Genomic DNA, 24,227 nt, shown 5'->3' with positions numbered 1-24,227 from the left:
CACCACTTACTGAAAAGACTGTCTTTTTCCCATTTTATATCCTTGCCTTCTTTGTCAAAGATTAATTAACCAAAGGTGTCTGGGTTTACTTCTGGGTTCTCTATTCTGTTCCATTGGTCTGTATGTCTGTTTTGGTATCAGATAAATAATCTTGTAAAGAATATTTGTACATATATTCTTGTGTTCATGGATTATAATGAAGCAGAAATATGCTGCCTGTTAGATTGTATATGTTCAGGCAGAAAGTATAGGATATCTGATATGTACTCATGTAGAGTGTGGAAACACATCAGATAATATATAATACTGTGGTGTAGAAGGTCTATGGCGTAGGCCTTGGCAGCTAGAAGAAAATCAGGTGTCCCAACTGGGGAAATGTCAGGAGCAGAGATGTGAATGGGAAAAACTTAGCACTGTTTACATCTATTTTTTTTCTTGCTTTTTAGGGCCACTACCATGGCATATGGAGGTTCCCAGGCTAAGGGTTGAACAGAAGCTTCACCTGCCGGCCGAAACCACAGCCATCATGGGATCTCTGCTGCATCTGCGACCTACACCACAGCTCACAGAGACACCGGATCCTTAACCCACCAAGCAGGGACAGGTTTTGAACCCGCATCCTCATGGATGCTAGTTGGATTCGTTTCTGCTTTACCATGACTGGAACTCCTGTGTAGTCTATTTGTATGTGTGCGATCCAACCAGAGTGGGAGAATAGCCTTGATAAACTGAATGAAATCAAGTTTGAAATGTGGAATTGGAAATTGTGGGGAGATGTGGCGCCTGAAGGTCCTGAATTTTCTGCACCGTTATACTTCTTTTTTTTTTTTTTTTTTTTTTTTTCTCTTTAGGGCAGCACATGTGGCATATGGAAGTTCCCAGGCTAGGGATCGAATCAGAACTGTAGTTGCTGGCCTACACCACAGCCACAGCAACACCAGATCTGAGCCACATCAGTGACCTACACCACAGCTCACAGCATTGCGCTGGATCCTTAACCCACTGAGCAAGGCCAGGGATCAAACCCCAGTCCTCATGGATGCTAGTCAGGTTCGTTAACTGCTGAGCCAAGTTATGCAGTAATGGAACTCCTTCACTATTATACTTTTAACCATTCATAAAAACTGTCTGCATGGCACATTTTGTGTGCAAAGCCCCCCAATTCAGGGAAGCCTGGTGGAGGCCCTAAGGGGCTCATACCTCAGGAGGGGTGATGGTTTTAAGCCAGTGCAGGCAGTGGCCTATCATGTTGTCCTCGTAGTTGTCAGACTGCAGTGCAGTGTAGGTTTGGAAAGGTATGGTCCTACTGGCAGTTGGAAATCTTTGCCGGTGCTGCTTCAGAGAAGAATCACAGCTTAAATCATGCAAATATTTAAAATTTTGTTCTCAGTATAGATTGGAGGGGCCTGGTTAGAGGCATGAATAGTGGGTAAATTTCCACTAAGGTATGCAGGATTGGAAAGCTCAGGCTCCAGGACTTAGTAGAATGGATTAAAGGTGGAGAGGGGCTAAATATAAATGAAAAATTTAATGTAGTGGTTCTGAGTACACATTAAACACTTTACAAGGTATAAAAACCTCAGGCCTACCCTAGATTTGCTGAATAGAACTTTGGAGGAGTGAGCCTATATATATATATATATATATATATATATATATATATAAAAGCTCCCTAAGAGATTCTAATGTGTGTCTCTAATGTGAACCACTAAATGGGAGTTCCTGTCATGGCTTAGTGGTTAATGAACCTGACTAGTATCCATGAGGATGTGGATTTTATCCCTGACCTCTCTCAGTGGGTTAAGGATCTGGCGTTGCTGTGAGCTGTGGTGAAAGTTGCAGATGCGGCTTGGATCCTGAACAACCAGCAGGCAGCTGTAGTTCTGGGAACCTCCATGTGCTTAAGGTGCGGCCCTAAAAAAAAAAAAGAAAAAAAACAAAAAAAACCCCAAAAAACAAAAACAAAGAAACCATTAAATGCATTAATGTGTGCTTTTAGTATTCCACAAATTTGTTAGATTGTCGGAACCTACTTTTTGAATCTTAATTGCACTCAGTGTGCACATGTTTGCGTTTTCCTTCTGCATATTTTTTTTTTCACACTCTCTTCAGTTCCTGAGAATTTTTTTTCCACTCTTTGGCCTCAAGTTGTAAACTTATTAATTAGTGTTACTCTGCAAAATCAATTGTGAGCAAATGAAATGTACTGCACAGGCTAAAAGGAATTTCTCTGAACTTTCTCCTCTTGTTAACTGATAGGGAAAAAAGCCAGGATGGATGATCAAGCATGGTTTTTGAGAACTTCAAAGCTGGCCTTGGCTTTGGCAATTATCCGCTCGAAACCAGCAGACCAAAGCAGCAGAGAATACACGGAGCATCTCGCCAGGGTGGTGTCAGGGCAAGAAGCAAAGTGGAGATCAAAAGTCGAAGCCTTGGAAGCCGAGGTCCTGCAGTTACGTCAAAAACTTCTTCTGAGCAGGATTTGTTCAGGACCCATTAAGACTGGTGAGTGGATGAAACTGCCTGTTGGGAATATATCAGTCTATTTTATTTCAGCTTCCCAGTTACTTATAAATTTATTAACCAAAACAACAAATTGTTTAGTTTTCTAAAATTAGACTTCTTGTCTTGTCCATATCTTTTACTTCTAGTCATTCAGTAAAAAGCTCATTGCCACTTTCTAATGAATGGGGCTACACTAGACATGGGCGATGGAGTTGGAGAATGAAGACTGTCTACATGTGGAGGCAGATTGTTTTAAGCTTACTAGAGAAAATAATTTTAAAATCTCATTGTTCATCCATATGATTTGACTCTGTATTTTATGTTGCTCTTATAGTAACATAATTCCTCCTGCAGTCCTTTATCCAGTACCTGCTGTGGACCAGGCACCTGGTGGTGGGTAAGGACCCAGAAACAAGTGGGAGGAGATGCTGCCTTTACCATTAAGTGCGTACATTCTATTAGGGAAAGCAGACCTGGAGGCAGTTAGCTCAGATGTGATGAGCGTTATTGTAGAAAAGCTGACAGAGTTCAGAGGAGGAAGCCGTTCTTCCTGTCTGGTTTCTGGAAAGGTTTCTCAGGGTCTCTGCACTGGTAGGGAGATGGTCAGAGCTTGCAGCATCTGTGAGCTAGGGTAGCAGAATACCGTCCCATTCAGCAAGCTAGAGGGACCAGAACAGCACAAGGTGGAGATCCGATGGGGGAGGGGAAGAGAGGTGAGTTAGGACCAGGTTCAGAAGGGCTTTGGATGTCAAACCAAGGAAAATCAATCCCCATCAGTGAGTTGACCAAATGACATGTAGTCTCCATAGGACCCATAAGAGAAAGAAATGGGGACCACAGTAATTACGAGTAACAGGGAAAACCAGGACCCACTTGGACAGACTGGAGCCTAGGTGCACCTCATTCGTTTAGGAGGTGTTCAGCTTTTTGACTTAGAGCACTGGCCCTTCTGTCATGATTGTGAAGCATGTTCCTGGTGATGTGTTAAAGATAAGTATCAGATCATCTTACTCCTTTGCCTAAAACCTTCCCCAACTTCCCATGGAGCCTCAGGCTGGATTCCCACTTGTGAGGCTGTGGTGATTTCACCTCCACTCCCTGGATGCAGGTTCCCTCCCTCCAGGCATCATCCCCTTTGGCTTCTTTCAGCCTCTGCGGGCTCCTCCTCCCTCGTCTTGGCAGTGCACCTCCCATTGACTCTGTGGAATAGAGTGACCAGGTGTCACTGACCCCTGCACGCACCCAGAACCCCACAGTAATTGTTTACCCAAGTACCCACTATGGGTCATGCATTTACTGTCTTACTTGGCTGCTGCCTTATCCCCTGAGCTGGAATCTGGGTGTGCCGAGGAGAGCATCTGTGCTTTGCTCAGCACTTTCTACCTGTACCCACCCAGAGTCTGACTTGCAGAAGGTGCTCAGTGCATATTTGTCGAATGAAGTGGAGCACTGAGATGTCCTGGCAGTGAAAGGAGACAAGGAGGCAGGTTCTAAAACAGTTTACCAAAGCTCAGGTGAAGAGTGATGAGTTGGAACTAGGTCTGTGATGGGGAGAACTAGAAAGAATGACTCCAGAGTAAACATTTCAGACATCTGTGGGTGAGTTCAGAGGCGGGTAAAGGGAGTGAGAGGCATCTAGGATAATTGAGGTTTCTAGTCCTAGTTTATTAAGTTGATTGTGATAATGCTTGGAATCCAGATGGTGAGCACAGAGATAAGCTTCTCAGATAAAAGGTGGGGTCCGGGTTTGTCTGAATGTGGGCTAATCCCTGAGTTTACAGGTACTACCTAAAAGGAAGGTAGAAGTATGGTCCAAAAACTCAAAGAGGCAGAACTGGCTGGAAATATAGACCCAGAGTAAGGATTCACTGGTATTTAAGAAATAGTAACGTTATCACTGTCAAGGAGGCTCTCGGGGTGGATGACGCATTAATGAGGAGGGTGCAGGTTCTGACATCCCAGGGTTGGGCAGAGGAACCTGAGCCACTGGAAGGAGTGCAGCTGTCATGTTAGGGTAGGCAGGTGTTGGGGACCCAGGCCTGCCTTGGGATACACACTAACGTTAGGAAATCTCAACAGCCTGATTCCCAGCTGTGACTAAAACCTCATGATTGTGTGATCAAAATAGTGTCACATGATATAAGGCCACACTTGCCTCTCTGGAGGCTTTCCAGGAAATGGCCTCTTTGAGAATACCTGTGGGTGGCAAAAGAAATCAATTTTTCTTAATTTTTCTGTGCAGTCATATGATCAATATAACCACACCCATGTAAAAATGCCCAGTATTATTGAACTGTGACTGTCCCAAACAACCCTGATCCCCAAGCAGTTTTGGGCCATTATGGGTCTGTTTACATCCCTGATACTGTGGGGTAAGTGATTTGTTTGGGATGTGTGTACCTAACAGTGAGAACCTTGCTAATAACTTGCTCTTACACTGAAATTGTGCATTCCTAGTGCCTGTGAGAGACATTTTCAGATATCAGGTAATTAAAAGCTCTTTTACTCACAGTGGGGTTGCAGGTAAAGTGTTTCATTGCAGATGTTTGAAAGTAATCTGCATCTGCATCTGTTAGCTTACACTTAAACAATGAGGACTGCAGGGGTAGCTAAATGGAGTCACTGTTAAAGGGGAAAGAAAAGACCTAAGAAAGGGGGTATTCAATTGATAGGAAGAAAAAAGAGAAACATAAATGGCATTTAAAGATGGATCAGGAGTTCCTGTCGTGGTTCAGTGGTTAACAAATCTGACTAGGAACCATGAAGTTGCGGGTTCAATCCCTGGCCTTGCTCAGTGGGTTAAGGATCCGACGTTGCCATGAGCTGTGGTGTAGGTTGCAGACTCAGCTCAGATCCCATGTTTCTGGAGCCCTGGCATAGGCTTGGCAGCTACAGCTCCGATTAGACTCCTAGCCTGGGAACCTCCATGTGCCGCAGGTGCGGCCCTAGAAAAGACAAAAAGACAAAAATGATAATAATAATAATAAAGATGGATCATTTGAAAGATTGACACGCTTTGCTCTAAGGAAACTCCATCCCTGAAAGTCAAACTATTTTATAGATGTGTTTATATTATTAGAAGTTTCTTTCTGGAATTTTCACGCTTTTTTAACACATGCAGCTAGTTTCCATTGTTCAGAGATCACTGGCCTTCAATAAATGGTGACCAGAATGCTTCCTGACAGATTGAAATGCTAGGGAACTTAATTTACAGCATCAACTATCCATTGAAGCAGCAGAGCAACCCATAATTAAATAAAGCAGAATTTAAATTAAAAGTAAACAAATAAGGAAGTATTATATGGTTTATATAGCACTTCAAGAATTCCATTATTTCTTTATTCTGATTTATTTTTCCACAGCTTCTTAAAGAGAAATATTCTTCTTTATTGTATTTATTAAAGAGGGTCTAGATTATGCAGAGAAATGATAAATAGAACTTGTTTTTAGAATTATGCCACATTTTAATTTCACCTAAATGTTCCTTAGTAGAGGAAAGAAGAAAGGAGGGAAGTAGGGGAGGAAGGAAGGAAAGAAAGAAGAGGAGGGAGGGAGGGAGGGAAGGAAGGGAGGAAAGAAGGAAAGAAAGGAAAGGAGGAAGGGAAGGAGGGATGGGAGAAGGGCAAGAAGAAGGTTGGATCAAAGAAGCCCATATATTCAGTGCCACATGTCTCAAAACCTTCTTGGTGATCTGTGGCAAACAGGTTAGTTTTCTACTCAGTAGTCAGCTTCTTTCTTCCTTAGTAAAGGCACTCCAGTTTTGTTTTGGTAGACATGTGCCCATACCCAATGAGTTAATCCATTGAAAGGCTTAGACTTGTTTTGCTAGTATTTTTCTAAGGTTGGGCAGGGATCAATGAAAGATGCAAAGGAAACTTCAGAGCTTTTAATAAAAAGCGCCTTTTTGTGTCAAGAGATTGAAACCCATGAAGGCAATTTAAAAATGTTTTTGCTTCAGCCACTTCTTTGCTGTATGGGTGCTGCCACATGAAGATGTGATGCCTGGAACTGCAGTAGCCATTTTGCAGCCATGAGGCAGTATTGAAATATTAATGTCAACATACTAAGGATGATGAAGGAGGAGGATGAAAAGAACCTTGGTCAACCTTAACATTGCTGAGCAGCCAAAGCAATGCTAGGATTACTTTATGAAGAATTTTTACAAGATAAACAATGATCTATGCCATTGTTATCTACAAATTCTCTTCCTTCTATATGAGCACATCCTAACTTAAAGAATGGGGAAGTGGTGGGAATAATGAATAAATTATAGAGCTCCTTTTTCTCCCAAGAATCTACTTGATCTATAAGGGAGAACGTAAGAGAGAAAGGAAAAATACTATGTTCTTTTATCTAGCACAACTTCCTGTCAAATGATTGCCTTATAATGTTGGTGAGGATTAAGCTGGGGTCTGAGTGGTTTCCTGAGGGAGATCTAGAGTGCACAGATTGGCCAGGAAGACATTATTGGCTGTTCTTAAATGTTGACTAGGGTTTGAATGGGATATGATGATGACAAGTCCAGAGCCTTGTCAGTGGGGAAAATGGCCCAGGACTTCAGGAAGCAGATTGAGGGTCTAAGACTTGAGTTTGTGTGTATGTGTGAGTATAGGGCAGATGGGGGGAATCTGGACAATAGCTTTGATACTTACATAGTACTTTGGCTTTCACAGGAGGAGTGGAGGTATATGCTTTTCCCTACAATTTAAGCACTCAGTATCTGCATAAATGAGCAACTGGCCGAAGTGAAAAGAAAGTAAGAGCAAATCAAACCAAATCAAGTGATTGATTTACCTGTTTATTGAGTAAATGCACATTGAATCAGGGGCTCAGGAGTTGCACTGCAGGCCTGGAGTCGGGGGACATGATGGGCAGAACAGCTGTCAGTTTAGGTTGAACTTAGTTCTTTCTAGTTTGGGGTCCTGGGGAACAACAGCCTGACCAGAGGGCTGTGGAAGCTCCCCTGTCCTTCTAGCTGACTTGCTCAAGTTTGTCTGCACTCCTCTGCTATTCTTTTTACTGTTTCATAACCTGAGGAGCAAACTCTCACCACTCTGCTGCCCACCTGAGGCCCTGCTAATCTTTCCTGTAAGTCTACATTTGGGAAAAGCTTCTAGATTTTCTAACTAGACTGGTGTTGATGACGTGCAGGAGCAGGGCTGCATGTCATGGTGGTCCTGTGTGTAACTGTAGCACCCAGCCTGGAGCTGGTATTGGCTCCTGGCTCTCACAATTCTGGTCCCTGCTTCTCAGCTTCTGTCCCATTCCTTCCTTCTCAGCTGTTTTAGACCACATATGAGGAGACATTGCAAATACTAGACTTGTATTTGGTCTCTAGTGAAAGGCTATATAGTAATTTAAAGTAAACATATAATTGTACATTGAAAATGCTGGAGTTCACATTGTGGTGCAGCACAGTCCCGGAGCTCAGCATTTATATGCTGGGACCTTATCTGTTTTACAAATGCTGAAAGAACATGGAAAATGAATTCATAACACTTCCTTCTTCACCTAAGCTTCTATAGTATCAATTGTCAAATATAATAATAATGGAAATTTGACTAAAATTGCAGTTGAATTAAAGCATACATGCATAATGTATATAAACATGAGAGAGCATGTCCTTAATTTCATATGATCTCTAGTGAAAGGCTATATAGTAATTTAAAGTAAACATATAATTGTACATTAAAAATGCTGGAGTTCCCATTGTGGTGCAGCAGAAATGAATCTGATGAATATCCATGAGGACACAGGTTTGATCCCTGGACTCACTCAATGGGTTAAGGATCTGGCATTGCCTTGAGCTGTGGTGTAGGCTGAAGACATGGCTCAGACCCTCTGTTGCTGTAGCTGTGCTATAGCCAGCAGGTACAGCTCCAATTTGACCCCTAGCCTGGGAACTTCCACATACTGTGGGTGCAGCCCTAAAAAGCAAAAAACAAAACAAATAAAACAAATAAAAAATGCTTTACTTGTTATGTATAAAAATTGAATGAAACTTTTGACATGAGAGACCATCAAAGAAATTGAAGTTAAGGCTGAAAAAGCTCAGAATATCAGATGGTTGGTAATGATGAGGCAATAATTTAAAAATATAAACACATTGATTATGCTCACAGGAACTGGCTCTGGTAGGAATGGTGAAGATAAGGAGTAAGGAGGGCCAAATCGGGCCTGGCACAGAGATGAATCCTGGAACTTCAGAGGATGGGCTTGGGCAAGGCAGCCGAATGTTCCATGGAGTGTTCCAGATGGAAATCATCCATCTTTCCCATCTCCTCCTGCACCAGGCCCCGCATCTCACTGCACGAGATAACCCACACTGGGTTTCAGGACATATCTGCATGTCAGATCATGCCCCACTTGTGGGTATCGCTGGATTCCCACCACCTCTCTGCATTCCCAGTACCATTGCCTTGGCCTTGTCTGAAAAATTCCACCTAAACTTCACATCAATAGCTGTAGCCTTGCTGTGTTCAAATAAAAACAGCAGTCCAGACTCAGGTCTTCTCACTTACCTTAGGCTGAAGTCCCCCATCCTTAACACGGGCTCCCAGCCTCTCCCCCTCGTGGTACTTGCTCCCCTCTGCAGCCCAGCCTCTCACCACTATGTCCTCCACATTCTACTCTATGACACACAGTCTCTTCCACTTCCTTGAATTTGCTCCAGGCTTTCACACGTTGTTCCTTCTGGAGGGTATGTTTTCCCTTTCCTTGGGTCTAGCTGGGCACTGTCCTTTTCTTCTAATGTTATTTAAAATCCCTCCTTTCAGTGACTGGCCCCCACCCCAACTGGATTTAGATTCTCCTGCTGGGGGTCCCCATAATAGTCTATGCTGTTCACAGCACTTGAGCTAAATTACAAGTGTTTAACCAGCCAGTCTTACTCATGGGACTTATACTCCAAGCTTGTAGGGTCTGCATCTTTTCTCATCACCACTGTATTTCTAGAATAGCATGGTGTCCCACCATGGAGGGGTTTTTTTGGTGATATTTACTGACTGAATAAGTTTAGATAAGGCTTATGTGAGTGTTAATACATGGAACAAAGTGGTCTTGTCAAACTCTTGTTTCTGGAGACCTACCAAACCCCTTAGTGATGAAAGAAGGATCAGAGAGCAAGACCCAACATCCTGGGAAAGGGGACCCACTCATTTGGGTCAGTTACCAGGGCCCCTCCATCGAGGGAGGCAGGCAGACACTTAGCAGTGGAAATCAGAACAGAGTAAAGGAAGAACATCAGTGTTGACCTCCCCTCTGCAGAACAAAAGCCAAAACTTCCCAGAGTACTTGGGTGTTCCTAGGTCTTTGCTCATTGTGACTTTCTTTTGAATAGTTTAACCTGTAGTGAATTTTAATCTAGTCCTTACATTTAAGATTTATTTATTTTTTGCAGAGTTTTTTTGTTTTGTTTTGTTTTGTTCTTCTTTTTGGCTGCACCTTTGGTACATGGAATTTCCCAGGCCAGGGATCAGATCTGAACCATAGATGCAGCAACACTGGATGCATTAACCCACAGTGCTGGACCAGGGATTAAATCCACACCTCTGCAGTGACCCAAGCCACAGCAGAAACAATGCTGGATTCTTAATGTGCTGCCCTAAAGCAGAAGCTGTCTATTTTTTGCAGGTTTTCTTTGTGTTTTTAAATACAAAGAAAACCTGCAAAACCTACAGCTGTTGGTGTTCAAATTTTAAGATTCAATTGGGAATTTGAAGGTACCTTGAGGATTCTGGCTTTCCTATTTTCATCCTAAACATTCTCAGTTTTCTCTTTTTAGGTAACATTGTGCAGTGAATAGAATCCAGGTAGATAGCTGTAGACAGTAGCTGAGAGTTGGAAAATTAATGGAATGACGTCACTTCCGTGATCCAAGCTAGGGAATGGGCCGATGAGGATAGGCCTGAGAGTCTGCATTTCTGATAAGCCCTCAGGTGATGTCTGTGGTGTGGTCTGAAGACCACGATGTGAGGAACAGACACTGGGGACTCGTGTGTGTGTGGTGGGGGGGGTGTCTGTGAAGGAAGGAAAAGTGATAGGTTGGTAGTTGGGAGGGTACAGGTGGAGGAGAAGTTTTCTCATTGTTAAGATGGAAAAGACACCAGTGCCCTGGTACTTTGGTGGAAGGGATTAGCAGAGAGAGGAAAGGGGGAGATACAGAGGGAAGAGGAGAATAGCAGAATCAGAGGTGAGCAGAAAGAGCAGAAAGTACAGAGCATGAGGGAGAGATGGGCCCTGGGCCCTGAGAAAGAGGGAAGAGGTTACCTTAATCTGTGTTCTTGTGAGCTCATTCCTACAGTTCTTCCAGGAGCTTGCCTTTAAAGCTCTCCCCCAACCCACTGTCCCTTCTTCCTAACTCTGTCTTCTGGTTCTTTTGTTTCTCTTTCAAACTGCTTTAGGATTTTCTTAAACTGTTTTTTTCTTTTTCTTTTTATGGCCACACCTGCGGCACATGGAAGTTCCTGGGTTAGGGGTGTAATCAGAGCTGCAGCTACCGGCCTGTGCCACAGCCACAGCAATACCAGATCTAAGCTGCATCTGCAGTGTACACTGCAGCTTACAGCAATGCTAGATCCTTAACCCACTCAGTGAGGTCAGGGATTGAACCCACATCCTCAGAGACTACTCGGGTTCTTAAACCACTGAGCCACAACGGGAACTCCTGGATTTTCATTCTTTCATTTCTTTCCCTGCTGTTTCATCTGGTCTAAGTCACTCCTGCCTCTTGGCCTTGGTTCTAAAGGTAATGGCATGAGGAAAGCAAGTTAACTAACTTGCCCGAGGATAAAAGCGTCATAAATGGAGGGAGAAGCATGTAGAATCCTTATACAATGCCTGCCTGGTACTTCACAGTGTTTTCTTTAACCAGTGGTTCTCAAACTATGGTCCCCAGACCAGCTGCATCAGCATCAGGTAAGGATGTGGCCCTTACTGGAGTCAGAAACCCTGGGGGTGGCGCCAGCAACTTGGGTCTTACCCAGTCCCCCAGTGATTCTGATGAGAACTGAAGTCTGAGAACCACTGATTTAAACACATAAACATGAAATATATGTTCAGGGAATGTAATGAGATGGCTCCAGAAAAGGCTCAGTAAAAACGTATTCATCGCCTGTCCAAGCTGTCTGACTATAATAAATCAGGAGGGATTCGTGGGCACGCCTCTGAAAGATTCCTTCATACCAACCGATACCAAAGGATTGAGAACATTTATAGCCTGATTAGGCTGAGGCTGGTAGTAGAACTTACTAGCAAACGAATGAACAAATGAATAAAATAGTAGTGTTGATATCAACATGACTGTTAACTACCATGTTTGATTCTGTTCCATACTGTTCATTCTGTTCAGTGAAATATGTACATAAACGTAACAGGCATCCAGGGATTGGGTGTACTGTGGGGTCTTGTTCTAGGAGAGCTTCTCTCTCTCCCTGCTTCCCCCCACCGCTTCACTCTATCCTGCTTCCCTCATCTCTTCCTAACAAGCATCCTGTGTGCACTCATAGAGGATTCTGAATACATGCCATATTTTCTGTATATAATATATGTAGAGTAAGGCAGCTCCCCTTTTTTGTCAGGGAAAACATTTCTTTCTTTTTTTTTTTTTTTTGTCTTTTTAGGGCCTTCCCTATGGCATATGGAGATTCCCAGGCTAGGGGTCGAATTGGAGCTGTAACTGCAAGCCTATACCACAGCCAGAGCAACACCAGATTCCAGCCACATCTACAACCCACACCACAGCTCACGGCAACGCTGGATCCTTAACCCACTGAGCGAGGCCAGGGATCGAACCTGCGTCCTCATGGATGCTAGTCAGATTTATTTCTGCTGAGCCACGATGGAAACTCCAGGAAAGCATTTCTTATATCTATTTCAGGCCATGTTAGAGATATATTGTAGGGGAAAATACTGCATAGGAAAAGCAGTATACTGTAGTGTAGATTCTAGTAGAAAACCTTAAATTCTGATTATGTAATACCAATCCTTAAAAAAGTATATAATGTAGCACAGCCAAAAAGAAATAGATTGCTGTCAATGAATGCTAGCATGTTGCAGGCAACAAGATAAAAAACATGGTCACACATGTCTAACATTGCATTATATTCCAGGTGATTCTAAGAGTCAGAGTGGCTAACCTGGATAGCAAATGAATTCGGATGAATTCCTAGATGGAATATGAAGACAAAGGACTCATTCAGAAGGAAGGGCATTTTTACCCATTTCTTATTCTGCATGTAAATGGTCTTTTCAGTTAAATCTCCTGTTTAGGAGACCTCATTTGTGTGGTTTTTAAAAATTAAATTGCTTGTAATCCTTTCTTAGAGTTGGTGTAAAAGTTAAATCCTGAGTTCCTGTTGTGATTCAGTGGTTAACAAACCCGACCAGTATCCATGAGGACGCAGTTTCTATCTCTGGCCTCGCTCAGTGGGTTAAGGATCCAGTGTTGCCGTAAACTGTACATAGGACACAGACGTGGCTCAGACCTGGCATTGTCGTGGCTGTGGTGTAGGCCTGCAGCTGTAGTGCCAATTGGACCCCTAGCCTGGGAACATCCATATGCCACAGATGCGACCGTAAAAAGACAAAAGACAAAAAAAAAGTTAAATCCATTGGAAGGTACTTCGCTTGGGTATTGTGCTAAGGCTAGAGCTTCCTGCAGACACAAAGCAGAGCCATTCTTTCACACCATCAATTATTTCATAGTAAGTGCACAATAATTTTTCTTGTTTTTGGTCTATCCTATTTCCAAGTCAGAGAGAAATATTGCTTATGTGCTTTTAATTCATTCAGGCCATGTTTGCCAGCTTTTGCACTTTGAAATAAACAAGAAATAAGATTGCTTCCAGAGAAAGCTGCTCCTTATGCTTTCAAAGGAAACATTTTTAAATGCTTTCAGCTTTAAGCATTTCTTATTACTTTTTTAATTAGAAAGTCACATGAAGGAGTTCCCACTGTGGTGCAGTGGGTTAAGAGTCTGACTGCAGCAGCTCAGGTCACTGCAGAGGTGGTGGTTTAATCCCCAGCAGGGCACAGTGGGTTAATGCTTCCAGTGGTGCTGTGGGGTAGGTCACAGCTGTTGGTCAGCTTCAGTCCCTGGCCTAGGAACTTCCATATGCTGTGGGTGCAGCTGGAAAAGAAAAAAAAAAGTCGCATGAACAATGAAAACTAAACTGTTTTTTCGTCCTCCCTCAGTGCTTGATTCAGTGCAGTCTTACACACAGTAGTGTTTCTTGTTTCTTCTTAAATTATCACTTTAAATTATTGCCCCTGACTAGGCTTAAAAATATGTGTAGCAGAAATAATTTTTGAACTAAGGTGAGATTTTCTCTGTAAAATATAATACAGACAAAATGCTAACATTTTAATTTAATGCTGAAAAAGTAACTGGTAGAAAATTAAATAATGCTTTGATCTTTCCACATACTTTTAATTGTATTGGGAGTTTCTTCTAGTTTAACAATAAAACAGAATGTGCAGAGTTTAAGCATCTTTCCTCTTTCCCTTGTTATGCTAATAAATGATATTTTTTTCCCCTGGAATTTAGTATAATTTGTCCACTTTTTCTCTAAAATAATGTTTTTGATTGAATTTATCCTTCAACCCAGGTCATACAAATGAGGTGACATTTTGCATAAAGTCCTACTTTTATTAATTGTTGTGCCTTTAGTGACTCTGCTGTTATTTCTACCTCTGTATCTCATGAAATGTTTATCCTCATCTGATGTTCTTTTCCCCTTGTGAATCATAGGGCATCTCCTCCTATCTGTCATTTCCAAGCAGGAATCAGTCCAAAGTAGGCCAGGTCCTTGCTGGTGGGCTGCTTCATGCGGCCGCACAGTTCTCTGAAGTCTGACAGGGTGAGAGATACAGCAGGAACTGGCCTTAGGGCTCTGGGCCTCAGGGGTTTGTACGTTTCCAGTCCCTGTGAAACTTCTCTTTAAAGAAGTGCTTTGCCTGTGCTCAGGCAACAGTGATAGCAAACATAGGTTCTCAAATTTTTGTAAGCTATTGCCGTGTGCAGCTAAGCCTTGTGTATCCACAGGTCCCTGTGAAAAAGAAAAGTGCTTTTAATCAGATGTTCAACTGACAATTTTAAAACTTTATTTTTAATTAAAAACTTTTTTTTTTCTTTTTCTTTAGGGCCACACCTGCGGCATATGGAAGTTCCAGCCTAGGGGTGGAATCAGAGCTGCAGCCAAGGTTCTACGCTACAGCCATAGCAACACCAGATCGAAGCCATGCCTGCAGCCTACACCATAGCCCATGGCAATGCCAGATCCTTAACCCACTGAGTGAGGCCAGGGATCAAACTCACATCCTCATGGATACTAGTTGTATTCTTAACCCGCTGAGCCACAATGGGAACTCACAGTTTTTGTTTTTGAAATGACTTTCTGAAAGGCTTTTTCTCTTCAGTGCCGAGAGATCTAAGGCTCAGCTGTTAAAGATCTTGATGCCTGGGCAGCACCACAGACCAGTGACATTAGAGACTTGTGGTTGCCAGGGGGGAGAGGGGGAGTGGGATGGACTGGGCATCTGTTGTTAATAGATGCAAACTATTACCTTTGGAGTGGATGAGCATTGAGATCCTACTATATAGCACTGGGAACTATATCTAGTCACTTATAATGGAGCATGATGGAGGATAATGTGAGAAAATGAATGTATATATATGTGTGTGACTAGGTCACTTTGCTGTACAATAAAAAATTGACAGAAGAGTGCAAACCAGCTATAATGGAAAAAATAAATATCATTCAAAAAAAAAAAAAAAAAGAATCTCTGGGGTCCATATGCTTTCACAATCCCTAGGTTATTCTAAAGAGCAGCCAAGATTGAGAAACTCTGATTTAAGGCCAGCTTTTATTTTCTATGTTCAGCCTACATGCCCTTTGTTCCAGTTTTCATTGCTAAGCCCACCTAGTTTCACCACCCTTATCTTATTGTAGGTGCTGCATTTATTTATTAGAAAGAGTAGAACTCACTGATATTGGCCCTTTGGAGGAGATTTCATCCACACTAATTTTCTCTCATTATGTGATCTGGGAGCTTGGGTGACACTGGTGATCAGGGACGGTGGGTGTGGGGGCAGCTGGGGGAAGGGCCATTCCCTTGTCTGTGTGCATTTTTGCATTGCTACTGGCCTTGGGGGGCCATTGGAGTGGGACCCTTGGGGAACAGTCTTCTGGGTGAATAGTGAGCAAGTATAAAATGAAATGGCATTTTTCCATCTTTTTTTTTTTTTTTTTTGTAAGGGTGAAAAGTAGTGGTGGACAGCTTTTCCCAGCCTCTAAAAGAAGTAGCACAAGAATGTCATTTTTAAAATTAGGGCATACTTGTATTTCTCCTTTTCCTTCAGTATTATTTGTTTACTTTGCTGTATGTAGCTTATTGAACAGTTTCTGGTATGCTTTTGAAATGAATCTGCTTAGGTTATTGCTGTAATTATTACACCGTCCAGGGTCCTTGAATTAGCAGTAATACTCAGGGGTCCAGGATGAGTTAAGATACCTCTTTGGAAAGAATCAAGTATCATTCCTTCTTTTGGCTTATATTTGCAGGTGAAATCTTATTGCCAATGCTGTGGCATATTTCTGAGAAACCTGAGACCAGTTGATGCAGAGATATTTTCTATTGCATGATTTATAAGTAAATATTTAATTAACAGAGTACTTAATATATATATATATACCCACATATGTATGTGTGTACATATATATGTATGTGTGTATATATGTGTGTGTATATATATATATATATACTTAAAAAATATACACAACTTGGGAGTTCCCGTAGTGGCGCAGTGGTTAATGAATCCGACTAGGAACTATGAAGTTGCAGGTTCGATCCCTGCTCTTGCTCAGTGGGTTAATGATCCGGCGTTGCTGTGAGCTGTAGTGTAGGTTGCAGACGTGGCTCAGATCCTTCGTTGCTGTGGCTCTGGCATAGGCTGGCAGCTACAGCTCCGATTAGACCCCTAGCCTGGAACCTCCAAATGCTGTGGGAGCGGCCCAAGAAATGGCAAAAAGACAAATATATATATATATATATATGTATATATATATATATATACACACACACAACTTGAAAGTTGAGAATTAAGTTTTATTTGAGGCAAAATGAGGACTGTAGCCTAGGAGGCAGCATTTCAGATAGCTCTTAAATACCATTCCAAAGAGGCAAAGAGCAAGGGGGGAAGGTCAGTAAACATGTGATTTTGGTGAAGTAGGAGGTAAGTTCAGTCATGCACAGATTTTGCAGAAGTTGCTGCTAGTCTCCTGAAAGTTACAGTTAGTCACCAGGAGGAGATGACTAATGCCCTGAAGGATTGTCATGCTTTTCTAGATATGAGGAGATGCAAGAATTGGTCTCATAATAGCTTCTCCTTGAAAATAACTATCTGAAGACCTGTTCTGGCAGTTTTCCCAGACCACAGAGTGCCTCATTCCTGGTCCCCACCTGAACCCTTTTGGGGGGTTGAGGTTCAGCAGCTGCAGTGGCTCATGATTCAGTCTGTGTAGAGGCAGATGGCAAGTCCTGGTCTCTAGTCCACATATATATTCACACAACTACATAAATAACACTTTAGTTAAAATTTCACTAAACATTTTCTGGGAGCATAGTCTTACTTCATGTATTCTGCTTTTGATGCTGTTAACAACTTTACCAAGAATTCTAAGCGACTAAAATTATATAAATAATTAGAATATTACCTTTTAGATAGTTCTAAAATAAATGCTCCCCCCCCCCACCCCGTCCCAACCAACCAGCTAAAATCTTCAGTATTTACTAGAAGGTAGTAGACACTGAGTTTGAATGGCTTGAGTATTATGATTTCTGTTTACCAGAAGGTATCTTGAAAGTGAGTGGAAGTGATGTGATTTTAACATTCAATTCTAACAGGTTTGAACAAGGAAAAGGACAATGCCTCGAGCACCATGCTTAGTAGAAAACACTTGAATTCACTAATGAGTGGTTGTTATCAGTATCTAGCACCCTGTAGCTGCTCAGTGATTAATTGATGAATGAACATGCATAAATAAGTGAAAAAAGAACAAAGGGAGAGGAGGTACTATTGATGGGGGGAAGGGCTGCTGAGGGCAAATTCTGGAGGAAGAGAAAGTATTGGAAAGAGCGTGGAGTTGGATGAATCCTGATTGAATCCCAACTCTCTGGGCATTCGCTCAGTTCCTTTAGGCAAGTCGTTTACCTGCTATGAGGCTCAGTTTCCTCCTCTGTAAAATGAGGAGGAGGAGGGAGGATAATGATGGGCCATGGCTTGGTCCCAGGCTTCCTGACACACAGACAGAAAATAAATAGTAGTTTTCTTCCTTGGCTTGATAGTCTCATGGGAATTGTCATTGATTCCTTGACACCAGAAGACTTAATGTTTCTTGTGTTTTGTTTTGTTCTGACATTAGTTTTATAGTTTAATTATGCCTCGCAAAGACCAGGAGCTAGCAGATTATTCTAATGCGAAAGGAAAGCACAAAGTTGTAAGGATGCATGTATGTTTTTGTTGCTAGTAGTGGAGTTGAGTGATTGGTATCGTTGCCGTGTTCTCAGTTCAGTCCAGTAGCAAAAGCGGATGCTCCTTGGTGTGCTGGAGGCCTGACAGTATGATTTCATTAGCAGCTTAGAAAATTCTGTAGGAATTTAGCTGTTATCCTGTTTAATTATTTCAGGAGTTCCATTAATGGAAGTAGATTTTTGTTCTCTGTCCTGTCTCTATATTGTTGTAAAGAAATTCTCATCCTCTTTCTATTCTTTTGTTCTGATTTCTCAATCATATAATTTTCAGTGTTCTCCTTCCATAACAAACTGTGTGAGTTGTCTCTGTCTTCTGTAAAACATTATGTCTCCTTGACTATTTTAGGAGCATCCTAGAGGTCAACTGCCACCCGTTTTTGCCTCGGCAGTGTTTTCTAAGCTACAGTTCAGATGAGGTTTTCAGCAGTGGTAGCACCCATTGTCTGGGAACAGATCGCATTCAGTCCTTTCCCTGTCATGAACCCAGAATTTCTCCCCAGTCCTCTGTGCTCTTCCCTCTGTGCCTCCTCCTCCGGGCTCCAGCTCTACCTTCTCAGGCACCTGCCTCTGTGCCATTGTCTGTGCTTCTTCTGTGTGTAGAAGACTCCTTAGTGAAAGCTCTGTGGTCCCTTGACACGCCTACTATGTGAGTCTTTCTGGCTTTTCCTTAGTTCAGATTGATTCCTGTAGCATCATTTGCATCAGCTAAGACACGCATGCATTTGGCTGTGCGGGAGTGCGCATTGTTGGCCTGCCTTTTTCTCCTTCTCTGATGGCAGGAGGCCATGCCTTATTTACCACTTGAGCCCCCTCACCCCTTATCCCAGTGTCTTTCCCTTGTGGTACCCAACATGTGTTGGATGAATTAAATTGAACACAACATAAGCTCTGTAAAATCATCTCAGCTGGCAATGCAGGTTGTACTTAGTTTGGTTTATTTTCTCCCTGAAAAGTGTGCATTAACTCATTTTTTAATGGTAAGAGATTATGCTGCTCTTTCAGTCAAGTTTATTTAATTTCCTAGATTACTGATTTTTACAATGAGCGATGGATGGATGAACCATAATGCTAAAGCTATGCTGTACAGCCTTGCAAGTCAGGAAAACCAGAACCGCAGAGAGTGGACTTTATTTTCAAGAGTATCACAATAGTAAAAGTCAGGGGAAATTGAGTTCTGCTTGGTTAGCAATGAGGGGTCTGCAGAAAACTGACTTTGAGCTTTCCTTTTTACCTCTCAATATATTTTAATCATAATTGACAGTGTAATTGACTATTTGAGCTCTCCATGGTTATGCCTCTTTTAGCAGAATTAAGACTATTTTTATTCTATCTTCTTATACTAGAGAACAGGCTCTACAGAATTAAGTAATGTGACTTTTGGCCATATCCATATGTTCTTACAGAGTTGTCATTTGGGGCTTTGCTGGCAGATAGGCTGAACTTAAAAAAGACTGTAAGCTCTGGAGATGCATACGTCTCCAGACTGTGGCGTGTGAGTGACTCTTGGTCTTCCTAACAAGCCTATAATTAGTTCACATACTTCAGGCATGTGATGAGCTATTATGTCATCTGTCAAATGTTTTATTCCTTGGTGAAATGCAAGGCATCTAATTCTTAGATTTAAAATTGGCCAATTACAATATTTTTTTTTTTCTATTCCTGGATTGTCTGGCAGTGTAGGGGTGTTGTCAGTGGTTTCAGGTAGCCTTGGAGTTTTGAAAGGCTCATTTATGTGATTCCACAGTGAGATAATCTTTTCACCACTGAGCTTTCATAACCCTTGTTTTGCGCTGCTGTTTAACATTCATGTAGCAGGAACCTCTGAGCACCCGCCTTGCACCTGGCACTGGGGTGAGTGTTTGGGATGCAGTGGTGAGACTGAGGTTGGAGTTTACAGTCAAAGAGAGAAGACATAACATATTATGGCAGATTCGTGGGAGTCCATTTCAGAGGTGTCTGATCTGATCTAAGCATCATAGAAGGCCTTCCTAAGGAGGAACATCTAAATAACATCTGAAAATTGGGCAGTAGTCAGTCAGAATAGATGGGTTTAGAAGGAGTAGGAGAATATTCTCAATAAAACTGAAAGAAAACAAAGTGTGGAGGCGACTGTAGCCAGAGGAGTAGTTTTCAACCTTGGCTACACATTAGAATCACCCAAAAAGTTTGAGAAAATTCCAGGCTTTGGCCCCATTCGGAGAGACTTTTGGATGCTTTGAAAGCTATAAGTGAGATATTTTAGTGGGTGAGTAATATGATACAGTTGTGGTTGAGATTGTCACTGGGTTTCAGCCTGAGGCAGATTGGAAAGGCTGATGCTGGCTGGGAAGAGACCCAGAGAGACACTGCAGTGAACCAGTCAGCAGTGGGAAGGAGCCTGGACGATGCTGCAGTCAATTGGGATGATGAACCATGATGGGAATAAAGGCGATTTTGTGGTCTGTTCAGGCTGTTATAACAAAGTATCAAACCCTGGGTGGCTGGTAAACAGACATTGATTTCTCACACTTCTGGAGACTCAGAATTCCCAGATCAAGGCTCAGGCAAATGGTGCCTGAGGTGGGCTTGCTGCCTGAATCATGGATGGGACCTTCTCCCTGTGTCCTCCCATGGTGGAAGGGGCAAGGGAGCCCTCCAGGGCGTCTTCAGGAGGCACTGATTCCATTCTTGAGGGCCACACTCTCACAACCTCATCACCTCCAATGGCCCTGCCTCCTAAACCACATCACCTCAGGGGTTAGGATTTCAGACTGTGGATTTTGGAGGAGACATGAACATTCAAACCACAGAAGTGGGCAAAAGGAAGAGAGAAAAATGGCTAGTTAGTTAGGAGAAGATCCCAAGTTAGTGTCATATAAGCCAAATGAAGAGAGTTATTTGAGGAGGAAATGCATGAGGTAAGAGATCATTCAAGGTGGGAACTGATGACTGTCCATTTATTCAAGTGACCAGGAGATTCTTTGTCCAGTAGCAGCTTTGCTGAGTGAATTAGAGTGTGTATGGAAGACCATCCACAGGCAGTAGTGACCAGGAGTGTGGTTAGGAAACACGCGAGGGAAGAGATGGCCTGCATGTGAGCCTGAAGGACACCTCAGAAAGTGGGTGTCCACGGCCCAGGAGGGGAAGAGCACCTGAGGTTTGAGTGTCCAGGCTCAGAAGAAAAGGTCTCTTATGAAATTTGGGCTTTATTTTCCAATAATGAGGAGATAGTAAAAGGTTATATACTAAGACTGGTGTTAACTGTTAACTCAACAGCAAGATGTTGATTGCAGGTGAGTAGAGGAAACCAGGAAGCAGGAAAGCCTGATAGGAGCAGATGGTGGTGTGCTAAGCAGAGGATGAGGAGGGCATGGGCTAGGGTGCTGACAGGAGAAGGAAGAGGTGCCAGGTGATGCATTTTGAAACAATTAAAAATAGTGCTGCTTATGAATAACCGCTGTAGGGAGAGGAGAAAAAGAGAGTGTTCAATCTTGAGTTTAAGATTTTGAATTTGGTGGTTTGAAGAAATAACTCCTTCCCTGATGACAGTGACTTATGTAAGTGCTGTTTATTGATACAGTTGATCATGAGGTCAGAATTATTTCACATTTGGTGAGGGAAACCCAGAACATGTATTTAAAGAACTAGTAGTTATTTATCTATTTATTATAGTTGATTTACACTGTTCTGTCAATTTATGCCATATAACAAAGTGACCCAGTCATATATATATATATATATATATATATATATATATATATATATGAACTTTTTTTCACACTATCCTCCATCATGTTCCATCACAAGTGACTGGATGTAATTCCCTGTGCTATACAGCAGGATCTCATTGCTTATCCGCTCCAAATGCAATAGTATGCATCTACTAACCCCAAACTCCCAGCCCTCCTCCTAGTCTGTTCTCCATGTCCATGAGGTTTTTTTTTTTTTTTTTTCTGTAGAAAGGTTCATTTGTGCCACATTTCATTTTAGATTCCAAATATGTGATATCCTATGGTATTTGTCTTTCTCTTCCTGCCTTACTTCACCTTAGTATGAGACTCTCTAGTTCCATCCCTGTTGCTGCAAATGGCATTATTTTTTTCTATTTTATAGCTGTGTAGTATTCCTATATGTGTGTGTATATATATACCGCATCTTTGTAATCCATTCTCCTGTCCATGGACATTTAGGTTGTTTCCAAGTCTTGGCTATTGTGAGCAGTGCTACAATGAACATAGTGGTGTATGTATCTTTTTCAGTGAAAGTTTTGTCCAGATGTATGCCTAGGAGTGGGATCGCTGGATCATATGGTAGTTCCATATTTAGTTTTATAAGGTATTTCCAAACCATTTTCCATAGTGGTTGTACCAATCTACATTCCCACCAGCAGTGCAGGAGGGTACCCTTTTGTCCACACCCTCCCCAGCATTTGTTATTTGTAGACTTACTAATGATGGCCATTCTGACCATTGTGAGGTGGTGTAGTTTTGATCAGCATTACTTGGATAATTAGTGATGTTGAACATTTTTTCATGTGCCTGTTGGCCATCTATATGTCCTGTTTGGAAAAATGTCTGTTCAGGTCTCTGCACATTTTTCAGTTGGGTTGTTTGGCTTTTTTTTTTTTTTTTTGGCTGTTGAGTTATATGAGTTATTTGTATATTTTGGAGACTAGGCCCTTGTTAGTTGCATCACTTGGGCCTAATCTCCAGCATTTATTTTATTTTTTTTCTTCCCCATTACAGCCACACTTGTGGCATATAATGGTACCTAGGCCAGGGGTTAAGTTGGAGATACACCTGCAGGCCTATGCCACAGCCACAGCAACACTGAATCTTTAACCCACTGAGAAAGATCATGGATTGAACCCGTATCCTTGCAGAACTTATGTTGGGTACTTAACCCACTGAGCCACAGGGGAATTCCTGACCTAGCATTTGAAAGTGTCTTTTTGGTACCAGCAAGATCCGTTGTTAAGACTCCTGTTGGAGTGTCACCTCCATGTGAAAGGGAGAAAGGACATCTAGAATGTGAGTGGTGATTTCTGAGCCCTGCAGGGTCAGAGAGGGTCTTGGAGCAGAGTCTACCAACCTGGGTCAACAGAATTTATGGGAACTCTCAGAACTAGGACACACTAGGTAAACATATCAAGGCTCTGAAAGTCACTAGTAGGATAACCGGTGTGTTATGGCTCATATAATAGTTCCTCCACTTGGGAAAAGCATTATATTCAGTCATCAGAACTGAAGATTAAAGGGGATTTTATAAATGTTTTGTATATCCTAGGACCATGAGATCATTTCCTTGGAGAAGCCTGAGTTATTTGAAGATATAACAGTTACTTGGGGCAGACTGAACCGATCCTGATTCAGAAATAAATAAGAGGGGATATTGGAAGGTAGTATTTCCCACTATGGTCATAAAGAAAATTATATTTTAAGTAATCCTAGCAAAATTGCTTGCATTTTGTGGTATTTTTTCTTCCTTCTGTTTCACTGAAAGCAATTTCCTTAGTATCTGTGATTATCAGTAAGGTTTTAGAAAATAAATTGATTATAATCTTGCCCCCTAAGTTTTTGATGGCTTCTTAACAAAGTCTGAATTTCACAGACTGCTTTTGATTTGTAACATAGACACTAATAAGTGTACTACCATCTTGAAACCAGAACTGATAACTAGGAGCCTAAGGCAAGCTTTCAGAGATGTCCTAGGCTGAGGAAGGCCTTATTACTGGGGAGTAGCACAGATTTGGACGTGGAGCAGCCCCGAAGCAGTTTCCTGGCCAAGGTCTCTCTCTGTTTGATCTGAATAGGTTCATGTCAGTTAGACAGAAACTGACTCCATACTAAGATACTTGGCTCAGTATCAAGCGGATCCACTGCCACATCCAGACAAAGCTGCAATGACAGATTCACTAGTTGCTCAATTCCTGATAAGATGGGTGCCATTTATCTTTTGTTTGTTTGTTTTAGGGCTGCACCTGTGGCATATGGAGGTTCCCAGGCTAGGGGTCAAATCAGAGCTGTAGCCACTGGCCAACACCACAGCCATAGCAATGCTGGATCAGAGCCATGTCTGCAACCCACACCACAGCTCACAGCAGTACCAGATCCTTAACCCACTGAGCGAGGCCAGGGATCGAACCTGTGTCCTCATGGATACCAATCAGGTTCATTACCGCTGAGCCACAATGGGAACTCCAAGATGGATGC

The 24,227-nt window shown here is 42.2% G+C and overlaps 1 protein-coding gene across 1 annotated transcript in view; it reads left to right on the top strand.

The window, feature by feature from the left end:
• The first annotated feature begins 2,266 nt into the window (after nucleotides 1-2,266).
• The window catches only part of MEI4 (meiotic double-stranded break formation protein 4), a 50,278-nt gene continuing 28,317 nt past the window's right edge, over nucleotides 2,267-24,227 (top strand). Inside the window, exon 1 of the mRNA XM_047769147.1 lies at nucleotides 2,267-2,505. Coding sequence (XP_047625103.1) covers nucleotides 2,274-2,505 — 232 coding nt within the window. The 5' untranslated portion in view covers nucleotides 2,267-2,273. The remainder of the gene's footprint in view (nucleotides 2,506-24,227) is intronic.

Source organism: Phacochoerus africanus, chromosome 2 (assembly GCF_016906955.1).
Source record: "Phacochoerus africanus isolate WHEZ1 chromosome 2, ROS_Pafr_v1, whole genome shotgun sequence".
Taxonomy (NCBI): domain Eukaryota; kingdom Metazoa; phylum Chordata; class Mammalia; order Artiodactyla; family Suidae; genus Phacochoerus; species Phacochoerus africanus.
This window is presented reverse-complemented; position numbering and strand designations above follow the sequence as displayed.